The sequence below is a fragment of the Dicentrarchus labrax genome, unplaced genomic scaffold, assembly GCF_905237075.1.
Source record: "Dicentrarchus labrax unplaced genomic scaffold, dlabrax2021, whole genome shotgun sequence".
NCBI classification, from domain to species: Eukaryota; Metazoa; Chordata; class Actinopteri; family Moronidae; genus Dicentrarchus; species Dicentrarchus labrax.
Genome location: NW_026136709.1, coordinates 12,581,202 through 12,598,560, shown reverse-complemented (window position 1 = coordinate 12,598,560; position 17,359 = coordinate 12,581,202). Strand labels below are relative to the sequence as shown.

General features: G+C 40.8%; 1 protein-coding gene across 3 annotated transcripts in view; it reads right to left on the bottom strand.

Annotated features, from left to right (window-relative positions):
* stau2 (staufen double-stranded RNA binding protein 2) overlaps positions 1–17,359 on the bottom strand; it is an 81,480-nt gene that overhangs the window by 60,302 nt on the left and 3,819 nt on the right. For all 3 annotated transcript variants that reach the window (XM_051410314.1, XM_051410316.1, XM_051410315.1), the window contains exons 4-6: positions 16,932–17,091; positions 15,375–15,510; positions 2,006–2,165 (exon numbers count right to left, since the gene is read on the bottom strand). In XM_051410314.1, coding sequence (XP_051266274.1) covers positions 2,006–2,165; positions 15,375–15,510; positions 16,932–17,091 — 456 coding nt within the window. The remainder of the gene's footprint in view (positions 1–2,005; positions 2,166–15,374; positions 15,511–16,931; positions 17,092–17,359) is intronic.

Genomic DNA, 17,359 nt, shown 5'->3' with positions numbered 1-17,359 from the left:
CATATTGTTGCTCTACCGGTGTATAAACAACACAATTAGAGCATCACTGATATTTCTCTGCGGTCTTCCTCAAAATAAAGGTTTGACAGCCCATGGTAACAAGGAACACTTTCAGCCTGAGGGCGTCCACACATTTACACATCTAAGAGCGCACACACTCACGCAGAGACAGAATGACAGACATATAGTGTAGACACAATGTGCCTCAATTTGTAAAGCAAGACTCAGAAGCAGCAGCAAACAAAGAGCACATTTATGGAGGCCGACGCCACAAGACAGCGAGTCAGGCAAGTGAGAGGAGCCAAAGCGTTTTGAATAACCATCAGCGATGCCAGGCGGTGAGGATATGGGTAATTTGATTTCCGGTGGGAGATGCTAACAACAGTTAACAGCTATACCTGAGGGGACACTCTGAAAGGTACAGTGACATTGGGAGTAGGCAGAAAGAAAAAAAAATGGACAAAATAAAGAAAAATTGGGAGGAGGAAATACACTCCTGCCAGGTGCAAACTAAACTATAGGGACTGCATGGCTTAAGTTATACATTAGAGTAATTAGAGCTGTGGTGGATTTGGATTCAATTTGATGAAAAGCCTGTTATGTATTCATCGTTGCATCTGCAGAAAAACACTGCGTAACACTTTTAAGAGAGTCTGTCTGGGGAGAGCATGAACAAATCAGCAGCGCAAATCCTTTGACTTTTCATTAAGGGAAGAGTTTTTGAGTAGGAGGGGGTTGAGTAGAGAGACAGTCATCTGGCCTGAAAGCAGCCACAAGGTGACAAATGTGCTAAAGGGATGGGGTGACAATGACTGGAGGACAATTTGAGTGGAGAGTGGAGCGACCTTTAATAATCAGAATGAATGACAGAACATCAGGCTGGAAAGGAAACAGCTTTGTGGAGGGGACTAGAGGTTTCATAATGTTGAAATATGTGCAGACAGCAGCGCAACTACTCATGTGACGTCAGATATAACCATTTCAGTTTTCATATGATTGTGATGTCAACGGAGCTAAAACAAAAAGTCGATCAACCTACATGTTTGTTAGCTTGTAACTGGCAGTGGCTGACCCAGTGTTAGTGGATGTAAAACATACTGTGATATCTGCTATGGTGTTACAGTGTGTTCACATGGTCACATTGTTATTAACAGTAAATAGTGGAAGGAAGTTCCAAAACAAAACACTACACTCACCACATTCACTGTCAAAACGTTCACTATGCTAGTGCAAACTCTCGCACTCTGTACTGACAAGTCACAGGTTTCTTCGCCAATTTTGTTACGTACCAAGTCTACATTGCCCGGGGTGCTTTTGAATCTCAGATTTTAGGGAAGTGCACAGACATCATCTCTATCTAGTGTTTGGTTTGTGTGCTTTGGGCTACTGTAGAAACATGGCAGTTCATCATGTGGGACTCCTTAGAAGAGAACCCACTCCCTCCGTAGATAAGAACGGCTCATTCTAAGAAAACACGATTCTTATTTTCAGGTGATTATACACTGATGAAAACACACCTATGGACACTATATTCCATTTCTGCCAATAGATCCTCTTAAATGATACACAATGGACCTTTAAGCAGGTCATTAAGAGTAATAAATGATTTAGATATAATTACTAATGCAGTGCAAAGATTATTGTAGCTGCTTGCTGCAGTGCACTTAGAGCAACACACATTAATAAAACAATATATATATATATATTTTGTTTATTAAATTAATTTAAAAAAAAACATTGTAATAGTGCCAAAATAGGCTAATACAATACAGGGCAGAGGTAAACAATAATGGTTGTGTCCAGACAAATGGCAATCTTTTACTTTCATTAGTCTAAAATGGTCAGTCAGACAGGAGTCAATTTAATCTTTTATAGTAATAGAAATGTACTGAAGATAGCAGCAAGGGTTCTCAGAGGAGAAGTCAGCAAGTCCTTGTCTAACAGCTTTTGGCACGCACTGTTAGTGTAACCCTTTGTGTGTTTATAAGTGTTTGTGTGTGTTTACCTGTGGTGGCCGTTCGGGGATGGGTTCATTGCGCAGGGCTTGCAGGGCCTTCATGGCAGCGCTGTGTCTGGCTGCTTGGCGGGTGCGTCCTTCACCAATAAACTCATGACTCCCCACAGACAGCTGCACATAGAAAATCTTAGGAACAGGATAATGGTACCTGGAATTAACAAAACAGAAAGAAGAAGGAAAAATGGATTATAAAAACTCCTAGCTGGGTATATATACCATACAGTGTGTGTTATATATATATATATATATATATATATATATATATATATATATATATATATATATATATATATATATATATATATATTTATATATGTATATATACACATATACACATAGAAGCAAGGGAAGGCAGAGGCTCAGGCTTTATGGGCCAAGTTATCAATTCACACCGTTTACAATGTTCCCAAATTAAAGGCCCACCACTTCATCAGGGTCAATTACTACACAATAGCCTGCTGGCCAACCACTTGACTAATGTCTTGCTATTGAATCTCAGCTTAGGGATGCCAAACAAAGCACAGGGACATATATATCCTCTCCTCTTTCTTCTGGCCCCGAACATAGATTTTGCGCTCTTTCTTTGGGGCCTGACAGAGCGGGACTGAGCTGTCACTGAGCAGATTTAGAGGTCTGCGAGTCCGTGTGTGAGATACCCCCTCCTGGGTCAGGAGGAGAAGGGCTGAGAATGTCTGCCAGGCTGAGAACAAGGAAAGAGAAATAGTGGGAAAGCTAACAAGAGAAGAGAGTAATCCAAACTTTTTAATATCCGTCTCCCCGTCCTTTTTTTTCTCTGCCAGTATGCACTTATATTCATAAGAGCACCGAGCCAGCTTATTATGTGGTAGACACAAAATTATATTTATGGAACTATGCCTTGACTAGAGCCAGAAACGTATTCAGTATTTTCATGTTTGGTCAAGGAATTGGGCTTTTAATGAGAGAAAATCAATAGTAAGTGAATGTGGTGGAGTTTATTTCACTCCATGCTGAAGAAAATTAAAACAAGCTTTACAGAAAAGCAGCTATCCCTTTTCTCTGCGTATACGTATCTGTTCATTTTCAGCAATACCAAAACATCCTACTTGGCACTGCAGCAGCTGTGAGATTCAATACTTGAAAGGAATTTGGGGAACCTAAGAAGCTCAAAAACCTAAGAAGCTCGATTATGTAGGACAGGAAAACCTGTGTGTGCTGGAAACTCTCGCCGTTTCTTTCACAACCGCACACATGCACATCATTAAACGAGGAGATCTCAAGTTGTAGCGCCATGTTCAACCCAACAAACCCTTTTTGATTTGTTTGAAAAACTACAAACACTCACTTGTATAGACTGTAATGTATTTAATGACTGAGATCAAATGCTACAAGTCATTCATTCTCTTGTGTCTCTTAAAGTGCAAAAAGACAAGACAATACTCCATGTTTACCTATTTAGTTTAGCGTGTTAGCATGCCAACATTTTCTGATTAGCACTTAACAAAAAGTAGAGCTGAAATGTCATTTCGTTTATCTGGACATTTACGCGTGTTCCAAATATATTGGCAATCGGTCCAACATCCAAAACCACAAATGTAAACCTAAAGGGGCCAGCAGAGGAAAGGTCAGGGAATCTCCAAAGACACCACGAACGGCTGTACAAATAAATAACACAATAGTTGTTATATATTTCAGTGTGGACCATAGGTGCGGGTTGACAGACATTGTGACAAACGCTGCTCACGGGGATTAAAAGTAAAGTTTGAGCGTTCTGTAACATGCTTCACAGTAAATATCTTTTTAAATGAAGATATTGCTAGAGCGTCACTGTGAAGCTGCCTCTGTCTCGGAAGAGTACTGACAGTACTGGCAAGGTCTGCTAATGTTACCAAAAATTACAGTATAATTAAGATCTTTTATGACTTAAGATCTTATTTTGCTGGTTTTGGCCATCAGTCCTGCTGGCAATAATAACACTGTACTGTATTTAATAGCTGAGATCTGTAAATGGGCTGAAGACACTGCTCAGACGGGGCAAGAAACATGAGCAGTCATACAGATACTAAACATACCCCAGCGTTTTATTGAAAGAGAAAACAAAGACAACAGTATACTACTATTAGCCAAACCAGCCAGACTGACTGTAATCTTAAATAGTTACTTTATTAAGATAATATGAATGAATTGTAGGATTGTTTACAACATGTCAGCCATCCTCCCATGTTCCCGGATCTCAGCAGTTGCAGCGTTATCATGACTATCGTAATTGATACAAACTAAGGCTGAAACTATGAACCTAAGTTGTAAGCTGGAATCAACTTTTAACTCCGAAGCTTCTCCGGAAGCTGACGTGTGGTTATTTTTCCACCAATTTACCAGAAATACTGACTCTTCCCTCTTACAAGATAATTGTTCAATTTCTTCTCCTCCCTTCCTTTCCTCTCTCCTAATGCGTTTCCTCAATCTCCTGCTCAGCAAGCCTAACAATGAGTCAGCGTTTTACTCCCAGAATTCCAGCAGGTCTTTCTCCAGCCCACAGCCCTACTCTCATCCGTCTGCTCTCAGCTCCTCCTGGCCACGGGAGCCTTGCCTGGGCGGGGGCCTGCCTGGCCCTCGCACGTCAAGTGTGGCCCCAGGGTCTCAGAGGACATGCCAAGTGCAACATGGGCTCCGGCCAACAGCGCTAAGCTGAGATGGGAGCAGCTGGGGCTGGAGCACTGAGTACAGGTGCAGAGAGGAGGAAAGAGAGAGGGAAAAGAAAGAGAGGGGAGCGAGACTGAAGGGGAGAGACAGACAGAGACAGACAGAGAGAGAGAGAGAGAGAGAGAGAGAGAGAGAGAGAGAGAGAGAGAGAGAGAGAGAGAGAGAAGGGAAGTAAAGAAAGAGAGAAGAGAGAGAGGGAAATGGAGGGAGGCCTGTGGGAGACCCTACTTCACAACGTGGGAAAGTAGTGGCTTACACACAAGCAAGTCAGCCAAGAACACAGGCGAGCACACGCACACACAACAAAATCATGCAGACAGAAAAAAAAAAAAAAGACAGGGAAAATCACGTCAGCGTTCTGTGGCCAGCACAAAAATCCGCACATGCTGGCTGGATCTGCCTGTTCAGTGTTATCAATTATTATTTTTGTTATTATTATTACTACAGAGAGGGAATTGGACCAGGACACCTGTAGGGAGGGTGTGGAGACTGCTGAAAGAGAAATAAAAAATAAGGGAAAAAAAGAAAAAAGAAACACCACCGTGTCTGTGTGATGATGTGACTGTGCGTCTGCTGTGAGACTCTGGGGTGAGAAAAAACAACTGATACCACAACTCAATCAAATGATAACTCATCAGCATTTAGCAGTGAGTAATGAATTTGACTTTGAGGCCAGAAGCTTTCCCTGCATCTGTCTTTAATGTCAGCCACGTTAGTTAAGGTTACTATTTCATCTTAATCATTCAAAGACTCATGCGTGAACACACACAGAGACAGACGCATTCAAAAAAAGGTACTGGGGTTTTTGAGCCCACACACAGTCTTACTGGGAAATGGGAGATATGGTATTCCAATTATTACAATAAATGACAGGGTGACATTTCGGCTGGAAACCATTTTCTCCCGCGGCACAAAACTATTTCTACTCTAAATGCCCGTGTAGAGAAAAAAAAAGCTCATTCTGTCTTACACCTGTTCCTAAACTGAATAGGTTATAACCACCTTGACATTTTTATTTGGTAACATTCACGGCTGCAGATACAGCCACTGGTTTAGATCAGATCAATATTGTAGTTATATAATGTCAAAAAACAAAACCCAGCTCACACACAAATTAGTACCGTGGTCACAGAGCTATGTACCATAGGCTGTATACATTTAATGAAAATATATTATAGACTTATTTTGGTTTTCCTTTTACTTTATTTTCTACGTTTTTGGGGAAATCCTGCATCATTTTCAGTAGTTACAGTGATATATTTGTACAACAATCCACTTATTTAATGGTGGCCAAGCCAGATGGAGGAGCTTTCAAGTCATGCTTGGAGCAGACTAATCGAAAAGAAATTAAACTGAAGTAAACTGAAAATACATGGCCTGTAACTTTACACATGACATTGCTGACCAGTTGCAGATGGCAGTGTATAGGGAGCGGTGAACATTTCAACAGCTTTGGCTGGCAAACTTGTGCAGACCACAGCAATCAAAACCAAATGCAGCACTTCCTTTTAGTCATAAACCTGCCCTTTTGCTCATGAGAACATCAAATTCAATTTAGTTTTGAATATATTGCCTTGCCCCCCCCAATCAGCCCAGTCAACTGTGGTTGTCAATAGAGTCCCCAGCGGTGTAGATAATGTAGCACAACATGTTGGTGATTTTTTTTTTACGGGTGGGCTCTTGCATTTATAGTAGAGTCAGAGATATTTTGTTGCTGGTTTTTGTAAATATTTACTGGTCTCTCCGTGCCTTGGACTGGTGCTGTGATAATGGACTTTAAAAGTCGTTGTGAGATGGTGCTGTCATTTCAGTTTGTCTGTGTTCTTTTGATCATGTGACTTATCTGTCGTGCTTTTTTACGGCGTATTCCTCAAAATCAATAATAATAAAATTGTAGTGCAACAACAAACAAAGACTTGGCTGTAGTGCTGGCACTCAGAAGAGGAGCAGGAGAGTGTGGAAAAGAAGTCAAAATCAAATGCAGCGGTTGCAAAATAAACGAGTGAGTGAACAGCAATAGCGTTATGCTTGCTTGCCTGCGTGGTAATCTGATTGTTGGTTTCTAAATGTCGGCCGTACAAACGGTCATGCTACTGGACTTCGGTTTCAGATCCTACTGTGAGACACATCCGACAGCTGAGTGTAAGAAATTTAGGACCACTTTTCTAAAGTGATGAAAACCCATTTCAACCCTTTTCTTTCACAACTGTCAAATAAATTTTGCCCGAGACAGCCCAAAAGGGTAAAGGAAGTCAGGAAGTAAATTATAAAAACATTTGGCTGTACTGCTTTCAGCTTTACTATAGTTCTACATTCAATATTACAGACCTCTTTTTCCCCCAATGCTACCGGTAGTAGCTTTAAAAAGGAATTAAAGCATACTTGTTAGTTTCTCTTCAGGATGGAAACATATGCGTTCTGCTACAGCAAAAAGCAGCAGACAGGAGAAAGTGGGCCAACCAAACACAGGCAGATAACAAGGCAGGAATGAGGGGGCGTACTGGCCCACTTTGTCTTCCAGCGTCACTGAGCTTGACCACCAAGACATCTACAACCCACACATGCAAAAACAAATGGTTGTATGCATTAAACCACAATCACACACGCATAAAAACGCAGAACAGACTCAGAGGCTTGAAAAGGGGGATGGAGCTGAGTTGGGAGCAAAAGGGTGACAGAGATTTTGGAGAGGGGGGGCAAGAAAAAAACTTGGACAGGCTCACTCCTCCACCAGCTGCACTTTCTTCCAATCTCCTGTCAGACCTCTACTTGTTTTCTCTCCCTCCCAACATCCATACTTCATTCCCTGTGTCCATCATTGATTGCTTTCCTTTCTTCTGCCTCACGCCATTGTTAATGTAGAAAATACATAGCGGTGTGAGAACGCGGTCCATGTAGTCAAGTAAACATAGTGCTAAAAACACCAACTGTCATGTTGTTTGGGGGGGGGGGGTTGCATTCAAAGTTCCTTGGACCCTATCTGAGGTTAGGAACCACTAATCCACATGAGAGAAATGTAGTGGTGGAGTTGTGGTTGCACATGAAATTGTTTCTTTGTAAGTAGCTGCACATTCATTTTTCCATGTGTTACATTAAATACAAAAAGACAAGTTAAGGTTGTTTCAATCCACAAATGTTCTTCACTAAAAATGTTCTAATGGTGTTTAAAATTAATTTTAAAAAATAAAACCCAGTGATGGGATTGAAAAAACCAAAACATCATGCTTGGTGTGATGATAATGGTGACAAGACCAGGACCAGCTTTGTTGGTACTGACTCTATGGTAAGAGGTGTGTTGAGACCTGGATAGAGATGGTCCGGTACCAGTGTTTATATACTATTAAGCCTGTAAGATTGCGATTGTTGTATGGAGGGAGAGTCAGACTAGGGCAGGTCATGACTTTGCTATCCTAGGGGGAAGAAAAAGGGCGAACAGGCTTATTTATTAGTTTTGGGGCTGATAATTTAAGTGGTATTGGATCGGTGCACAGACGTGTGTACTCACAGACACCAAATACGACATTGTAGGTGGTCTCAGAGGAATTTTGATTCAAGTTGTTCCGATATTGATACCAGTATTGTTCCAATGCCGAAACCAGTATTGGAACAACTCTTATTATAATGTCAACTGAACTGACAATAACTAGCACACATACTCACACAAAATAAAATCTGAGTGTGTATAACTGTGTTCACCTTCAGATGATTGTTATAACAGTTTATAGAAGAGATAATGAGAAACTGTGTATGTGAGACCCTTAGCGGTCTCAGAGAAGCCACAACAAATGTTCAATCACACGTCCCCCTAAGGCAGCGCTGACTCAGAGATCCCTTCTTCATTCACTGTGAAGATAAATAACTAAAATGGTTTATGTGTTGTGAAACCATCAGTGTCGGATTGCATTTAGAAAGTGGATCTTGTGGTGGAATAAAAAAAAGCTCTTTGAATGTTTAAAAACGGACACCAGCACACATCGAATGAGTCAGGTGTAAAACGTGTAAAACGCAATAAGTGCAAACGTTAAGTCGATGGTGTGTTGGCTCACCGTCCAAAGGCTTTCAAGCGGTCACTAATAGCTCTCATTTTACAGTTTAATATAACCAAACCTTACATTCTGTAGGTTTTCATTAAAGCCTGTCATGGGAGCAATGTATTTTCTTACCTCATATCCTTCCAGTGTAATGCACTCCTGTAGCAGCAGACAGCTGGTGTCTCTACTCATATCACTACCTTTACTGACAACAGCTATTTATCCAGAATTGCTAACAGACTCGGCGCATAAAGCGGAGGTTTCATAACTTATTTTAATTAAATTGTACAATCTGACGGTGTTCATTGTTTTTACTGTTTGTTGTGGTTTCAATTTTGGACAAGAGATTAAAGCTGTCTTTGTGCGAGCTCTGTAATCAGTGCGCCGTCTCTGTGCCCTCCTTCCATGCCTGGCTCACGAGAAGTCACAGCACCGTGTAAACCGACCCCAGCTCTCCTGTCACACTTTATTGCTGAGTCACAGTCGTACATCAAGTATTGTTTCCAAACATGATAGATTTACAGAGTTGTAATTGACAGGTAGCACGCTACAGGAAGAAAAAAGGGGAATAGGTTTACTAGGTAAAAAAACAAGGGCTGGTATCATTATGCTAGTAATAAAAGCAAACACTGGAAAATAATCCACTCTAATCATCGGACTAAAAACAGATGATTACAGAATATAATTGTGCAAACCAATTACACCATGTGTGCATTTATGTGACACAGCAAAAAACACAAGAAAAAAAAAAAAAAAAAACTTCTTAACCCTAGTGCCCTTCGAGTGCCAACTGTTAAGACTTGGCTGGCTGGGAGGAATGGCTGGCTGGGGATCAGTCTAAAATCAGACCCTGCTGTCCTTATTAAGAATATTACATTGTGACCTGCTGTTTTATGTTCATTGTCATTAAGTGGGGAAAACGAATTGCTTTGTTGAAAAAAAAGAAAAAAAAAACCTGTGCCATTTTCTAAAAAAGAAATAATATGATTTTGTTATTGCCAAATTGTTCTGACTTGATCTCTATGCGAGTCTCTCTGCCTGCAAATGATTTCCCTTCCTTCTTTTCATACAGGCATTTCTTAGGGAAACATGCAAAATATTTTACTGACAGATAAATGGTCGCTCTTAATTGTCTGTTGTCCTTAATGCGGCTGCTTGCGTTCAGTCCCCATTACAAATGTCACATTAATGAGCATTCTAGACTGAATGCGTGCCAGAGATGAATGCAGATCTGAATAGTGTATTTTTATACCATAGTGTTTGTATACAATCTTCTAAGAACAGCATACAACCAAACCAATAAAAAAAAATAAAAAACTTAATTTAATAATTTAGCGGCTTATTATTCAAGGTCAGGTGATAATAATGCTGTTCAAACTCGCATGCAACAAACTATCACACTGAGACACCCTTAAAATGTGGTTTGCTTTTGCTGAGAATGCAACACAAACCAATTACACCATGTAAAATACAGGTGCTCAAGATTCCCATATTTCTTTGTGAGCTCTCAGCTGGTCGGACCACCAAAGAAGAAGCGCAGCATCAGTTAACAGAACAAACTTTATTCTGACTTTTCCCACTCTGATAAGTATTATAATGGCGCAAGATGTCTGTTAACGGTAATATGGCAGTGTGAACCCTAAAAGACGTAGATGCGTAGTTAAACGGTGTGTCTACTGCTGGAGGGATTCAAACCCAAAGTAAACAAATGATAGATGTGTAATAGTTTTATAGAATTTCTGTATTCTTCATCCCTCCTTCTAGTGAAACATCCAAAGACCTGGATAATGATTAGTGATTGTGACGAAGTCACCCTTTTCCCCAGAAAAAGGAAAGTGTTCACCCAGGGAGTTGAAAAAAAATCACTTTGAGAACTCCAGAAAAAGAACAGTCCAATTTCCTAGGGAAAGATAAAAGTGGTGTGTATTTGTACAAACACAAAAGATGTGAGTTTTTGTGAAGCAGCCCATTCGGTTCTCTGACGCGCCTTTCCAAACATACTGAAATTACGAAAGGTATTTCCACTGATGTAACCTGCCTCGTACGTACTGGTCTCAGGTCCGTTTTTTTACATTCAATACATCAAGGCAAAGAGGAGAGGAGGACACGCAGGGATACACAAACATGAAACTCCACTCAGAGGAGAGGAGATGAAAGGAGAGACCAGACTTCTGTGTCATTGAGTCTGTTGAGCACAAATCATTCTAAGCATTTGTTTATGTTGGACCTGTATTCCACTCCTCCACCCCCAGTCTCCTCAATAAAACACAGCTTTATGAGTTTACACCCATTTGTACAATTTGGACAGATTATCCTTTGTTCTGGAATGTCGCCCATGGTAATTTATGAACTATCTGAGGGAATGCATCTGATCTACGCAGATACGTTGCGATTTAAAAAAACAAAACAAAAAAAAACGTAATGCAATAAAACGTTATTCCTCTGACGTCTCTACCTTGTGGGCTTTGGCAGCTCCCTTTTGTTTTTGGACAACAGTGATGATGGGATGGATAAGAGAAACCATATCTGTGGCATGCCTGAGTGGACGAAAGAGCACACAGTGTCCCGATTAGACTATATGAGATTGTAAAGCCCAACAGGCCGGTAAGCCATATAGAAAAATAAACTTGAGTGGGAGAAAGTGAGTGGGGGGAAAGAAAGGCAACTGCGCGTGTGAAGGGGACCTCAGAGGATATCTGATACTTCCATATAGGAAGAGATGAGAGGAAATTTTGAATACAGAAAAGCGCTCATGGGCAGATTTGCCTTTTCAGTGAGTCAGGTTTGCCCCAATTAGAGATGTAGATGACAAAGTACACCTGTGTGTGTGCATTCTTTGTGTGTGTGCTGCAGTTTTGCTGTCTGGTGTTATGCTGATGTCCTGCAGGCATGAGAAAGGTATTCATTTTTCAAGGATAAGTATCTTTCAATGGCAACTGTCTCTTACAGCTCTTACATGAAGACACACACACACACACACACACACACACACACACACACACACACACACACACACACACACACACACACACACACACACACACACACACACACACACACACACACACACACACACACACACACACACACTCTCTAGGGGTATATGTGAGGTTATGATTGATTTTACAAGGACACTGCCATATAGTGAAAAGGGCCAGTATAGAACATTACCATTGTAACCCTTTATGTACCACAATCAAAAGCCAAGGTCAGCAAACACTAGGCTTTTCACTCTCAATAACTACATTAATTGATTTTATGGCCACTTGAGGGCAGCGCAATTAGCTGTGAACACAAATACTGGCATATCATCGCCTTACAAAGTTGAAAGTTGAACAACAAAAGCATTTATTTAGAGCCAGGTCCACTTGGAACTCCAATATTCACTCTCCTTTTAACTCTGGTTTGGTCTCCACCAACTCCTGAGGGAAATATCCGTCTCTTCAGCTACTCAGTGCTCCACTATGTTCACTAGCTAGTTGCTAACTTCGTCGGTCTATTGTTTGATGCTGAGCAGGTGGCGTACAGTGGATTTTTTTATTATTGTGTTATTTATATATGTTATTTACACATTTAAAAATTCAGAATGGCCAATACAACTTTACTATAGGTGCTGCAAAGGATACACTCTTCCTCTCGGTTTCCTGCAGAGAAAGCAGTAACGGCCAGCTCAGTATCTGAACATCATCACAGGAGGAAATGTCACAGAGCAAAGCACCCCCAGTCATTCAGCCCACTATCCTTCCAGCTGACATAATGTTACGGTCATAACCAAATGAGGGCCCGGAGGAGGTGGGTGGCTTCTGACTTTTTCTGCTTTGCTCTAACAGGGAAAGTCCTATCCAAATTCCAACTCTGACAGAATGCAGGATGCAGGCGCCCCCACCCCCTTGGGATCAGAGCAGCAGGAGGAAAGCTGGGAGTGCCATGGATAGACTGGAGGAGCCCAGTATGAGTCACTGGAATCAGGTGTTCCAATGATAACACAGGAGTCGGGATTGTCCATGAAGAAAGGTTGATGTAACCACATTTCTTGATAACAAAAATATTTTCCTGATTCAGTGATCACTTATGTGACTGGGCTGAATTCCTGTACAATGTTTCACAGCAGCTAGGTAACTGATTGAATAAGCTGTAAAAACACATATCATTCTAAATATGTTCAGTATTTGAGAATGAACAATGGTGTGGTTAAGACCGCAGGATAACAGAGATGAATCGCTGAATTAAACTCGGACTTGGATGGTAAGAAATTATGCACAGGCCCTTCGCCATAAATAAGATTCATTAAGACGCAGATAAATGCACATTTCATATTATCGCCATATTTTCACATCAGGGCACTTTCTGAATGAATCAATACTGGTCTTGGTGGTGATTAGAGCGCTGATGGATCAGAGCCAGGCTGCCCTTTTAATGGTAAGATTTTCCATCAACATGACTCCGGATCACTCTTATTCATCATAATAGGTAAGGACATGGGCATATGGAAACCTTCGTTTCCCCGCAGCATCATTAAGGTGACTGATTGTGGATATGGTCTGTCACTCTGCCACATAGTCAGTCGTCTGATGAAGAGAATTCATATTCAGAAGGTCTCGCTTTCATTAATCCGGGGCTTGACTACACTGAAAGAAAGAGACCTTATGAAAACACACGTGACCTTGGGATAATATCTACTCCTATGTCTTTTCTGTTTCGGACACACACACATCCCCACCCCCCTCTCTCTTCCTTACAAAAGTGCCATAGGAAAACAAAACGGACCATGAGGAATGGATACAGCCTGTCTCTTAGAAACACTGACAAAATCACTGTGACATATGACATTGACAGACAGATGCTTGAAAACAGATTTTCTCCTCCTACCCCACAGACATTTGTCTTTCACCCCCTGTTTGTTCCTGCATGGATCAAATAGTAGAAGATGTGAGCCAGATGTTAGACTGTCTGCTGACTAGACTCAGTTACCCAACACTGCAACAGAATCAATGACTTCTTCTGGCAACGTATCCACATTTTAAAAATAAAATCCCACACATTTGGCATCAGAATACCTTACCATCGGAATTTAATGAGCCAAAGTTTATGTCAAAAGTAAAACAGACATGTGTGATTCTCTGTTACAGTGTTCTGTTTTTATTCCTTTAATAAGCAAAGCTTTGCATGTAAATATTACAGATTACACTGCAGAGATCCGTGCCTATGAAAACCTATATTAAAAATCATCATATTCTGACCTTGCTTCTTACAAAATGGGTGCTCAATCACCTTATAAAAGCAGTGCTACATGATTCTTAAAATGAGGAAACACTGCCATCTGGAGGGAATCATAGTATCTCCTGAAAATAACTCCATCCATATCAAACTAACCTAGATAAAAATTGGCTTTATGAAATTTGCCATGTTCTCAGGAACAGTGTGTTCTCTGGAGCCAAATACCTCTGTTTCTGTAAACTGTATGCACAAATTATGTCCTTTATTTTTCATGTATTTAAAATGATACCATAATATTTAGAACACTAATAACACCCTAAACTACTATGGTAAGATAATATTTATATTAAGCTGACATTTCAGTAGAATCGTCACAAAGAATAAGCTTTTGTTTGAAGACAAACATTTATGGCTTGCCTTTTAAACATAGGAAAAAGATACGTCAACTGCTCTCCCACAACACACTTTTTTCTACCCTCCTTAGTTGATTTGCTTGATTTGACCTAAAAAGTGGCATCATGCCCAGAGTACCTCAGTGTACCTGAATTTCATGTAGGGCAAGTCAACACATCCAGACCCCTAAATAACATTCTTTCACCGAGGGAGGGAAGATCATTAATTGCACCTCTGTGGCATTTTTATGGAGGTTTGGAAATGGTTGGATGGCTCCAGTAAAGTGGGGGAAAAAAAAACAACGGGAAGGAAATGGGAGAAAGAAAGTTGACAGAGACTGAGTGCAAAGGGACCCCATGAGGGCACCACATTGATCAGTTTAGAGAACATATGGAGCGGGGGACCACGTCTGACACACATCTGAGCCGGTTGGATCAAAGACACAGTGCAGTTTGAGGCCATCCAAAACACATCAAGACCATGTCCACAATACGTTGGATGAATGTAAATGCTCAACTTTCCCTTTGTGCTTTCATCCAACTACCCACTCCACAATACGCTGGCATTTCAGGCACCCAAACTGAATATTTTCCAAAGTGGATGAATAAAAAAAACAACTCTATTTTTAATATAGATGGCAGAAACAAAGCTGTTGCAAAATGATGAGATATGCTTCTACAGACACAGTAACGTTAATAAGACAACTCACTGTCCCCTCTAAAGCTTAATTTGTAGCCTCAGCTTCTCTCCAACATATCTGCACTGAAATTGAACAACTGAAGTGCAAGTTTGGCTACATTAAAGCACAAGTTAGGTGACCGTGTAGAGCGGGAGGTGACAGAACAGATGTTTAACCTGCTGAGTAACCAGGCGGTGTCTGTCCTAATTATTAACAAATGACGTTGTAGAGCAGGAATTTGTAATTTGTCAGTCGAAGGAAGAGGAATAATCCCCCCCATTAGCGAAACAATAAGCCGTGTCACTGCATAGCTCTGGGACCGAAAAGGAATAAAAGTTCTATTTTTGGAGCTCACCTTTGGTTGAACATCCCTCTGAAGTTATAGTTAGCTCTGTAATTGGGCATGGGCTTGGGATCCAAAGGCCTGTAGATAGCTGGCTCCCCTCTCTTCATGGCCAGACCATTCAGCTCCACTGTGGGTGTTATACTGCCTGTAAATGAGAATAAACATGATTAAAACAAAGGCCATTAAAGGTTGTAGTAAACATTACATACCAAAAGTTACATGAAATATTTCTATCTGACTTAAGCAAATAAAACTTTAAAAACTGCCTCTGAAGCTCAAAATTAAAACAGCATCACCAAGGGACTTTACATCTAACATGTTGAAATATGAGGATTTCTGTATTACCTAAAAACTGTAGAACTTGCCTACCTGTTTAACCGTGTATGATGCACGCGCCGCTAATCACACAGATCCCCACTGATGTTGCATAACCTATCACAGGGCTTTCTTAATCCCATCAAGAGGTTGGCCATGAGGTCTTTCACAACAATGCCACAGAGGGCAGGGAAGGTAAAACAAGCTAGCGGTATTAATTTAGCCAAAGACAAAACATAAGCCTGCACTTAGGCTTTATTGAGAGGGTCTGTGCTGGCTTTGTTCTGAACACGGATTATCTAAATATATCCAGTGGCTTTAAAGCTACACCTGGAAGCCAAAGTCCTTCAGGTGAAAATCCAAAATACTGAGAAATTCCATTAATAATTGAGACACAGAGGTCTTGCAGGTACCATGAACAGTAGAGGGCACTAATGCAACCTTAAAGGAACAGTTCATATCTGTAAAGACATTTTAAACCACAACACAGAATTTGAACACATGCATCGATAGCACTACAAATGACTGGCTGTAGGTGGATGCGACCTACATTTAACCACATACAGAGGAGAAGAAAGATAAAAGATGTCCCTTCTACCCTTCCATACCTTCACAGTCATATTCTATAGTGGTTTCAGATACGCTGTCAGCTTTCAATTATACATTATTATATATATATATATAATTACAGTATGCAACAAGTAATCTACGTATAACTCCACAGCTGACATATTTTGCCACTGCCTCCACTCTCACACTTTTCATTGACACTATAAGTTATTACTAGAAGACGTTACTATAGATACTAAGTTAAATTAAGAATACGTTCTATGCTCTACATGCTTAGGAATTTCACTAGCAGTTAGAGGGGTTGAAAATATTAGCTTAACTTGAAAAAATAAATATAGTCTGACCTGAAAATGGGACCTGGTTATTTTACTTATTGAGTAAGGCTTCACTCAAATAGGAGCTGCTACCAGCTTTCCGGCTTTAAAAAAAATGAAGCTCACTATTGACAACCCTATTGAGAAGCTTAACAGGTCCTCCTCTATTTCTGACAGGTCCTGATGCCAACTTACTTTGTCTGGCTGCTGCAGGCAGCATCTGTTATCAGTTGATGAAGCTGAGTTGCAGCTTTTCCCAATTCAATCAGCCTCAGTTAAAATAGCCATTCCAGGCCTTAAACATAAGTAACAAGTGAGTTTAGATGTAATCATTCACTTCAATGAGATTTTGTTGTAGTTGCAGTACCTGGGTTGCTGTTGATATCCACCTTAGGGGAGCGGGGTGCTGGCCTGGGAAGGACACTCTCGTCCAGCGCTTTGGCGGCTGTGGAGTGCTGGGCCTTTTTAATGCTGGTGCCCTCTGCCTCCCACACCTGCTCCCCAAGAGTCAGCTGCACCGTGAAGATCTGGAACAGTAACACCCAGAGGGAGACACTTTACCCGAGAGCAACTATATTTTTACCAACATCCCGCTGTAACCCATGTGGTAGAAGCTGTTTTTCTACATGACCAATATTCATTTATGAAAAGTAGGGATGGGAATTAAGAATCCAAATTTTCCGATCCATTGCAATCGTATGCCTCTGAGCTTATCAGTTTCTTTTATTGATGCCGCCATGTTTTCCTGATAGTTGTGCTTTGCAAAACAATGTCAACTCATGCATCTGCACTGGC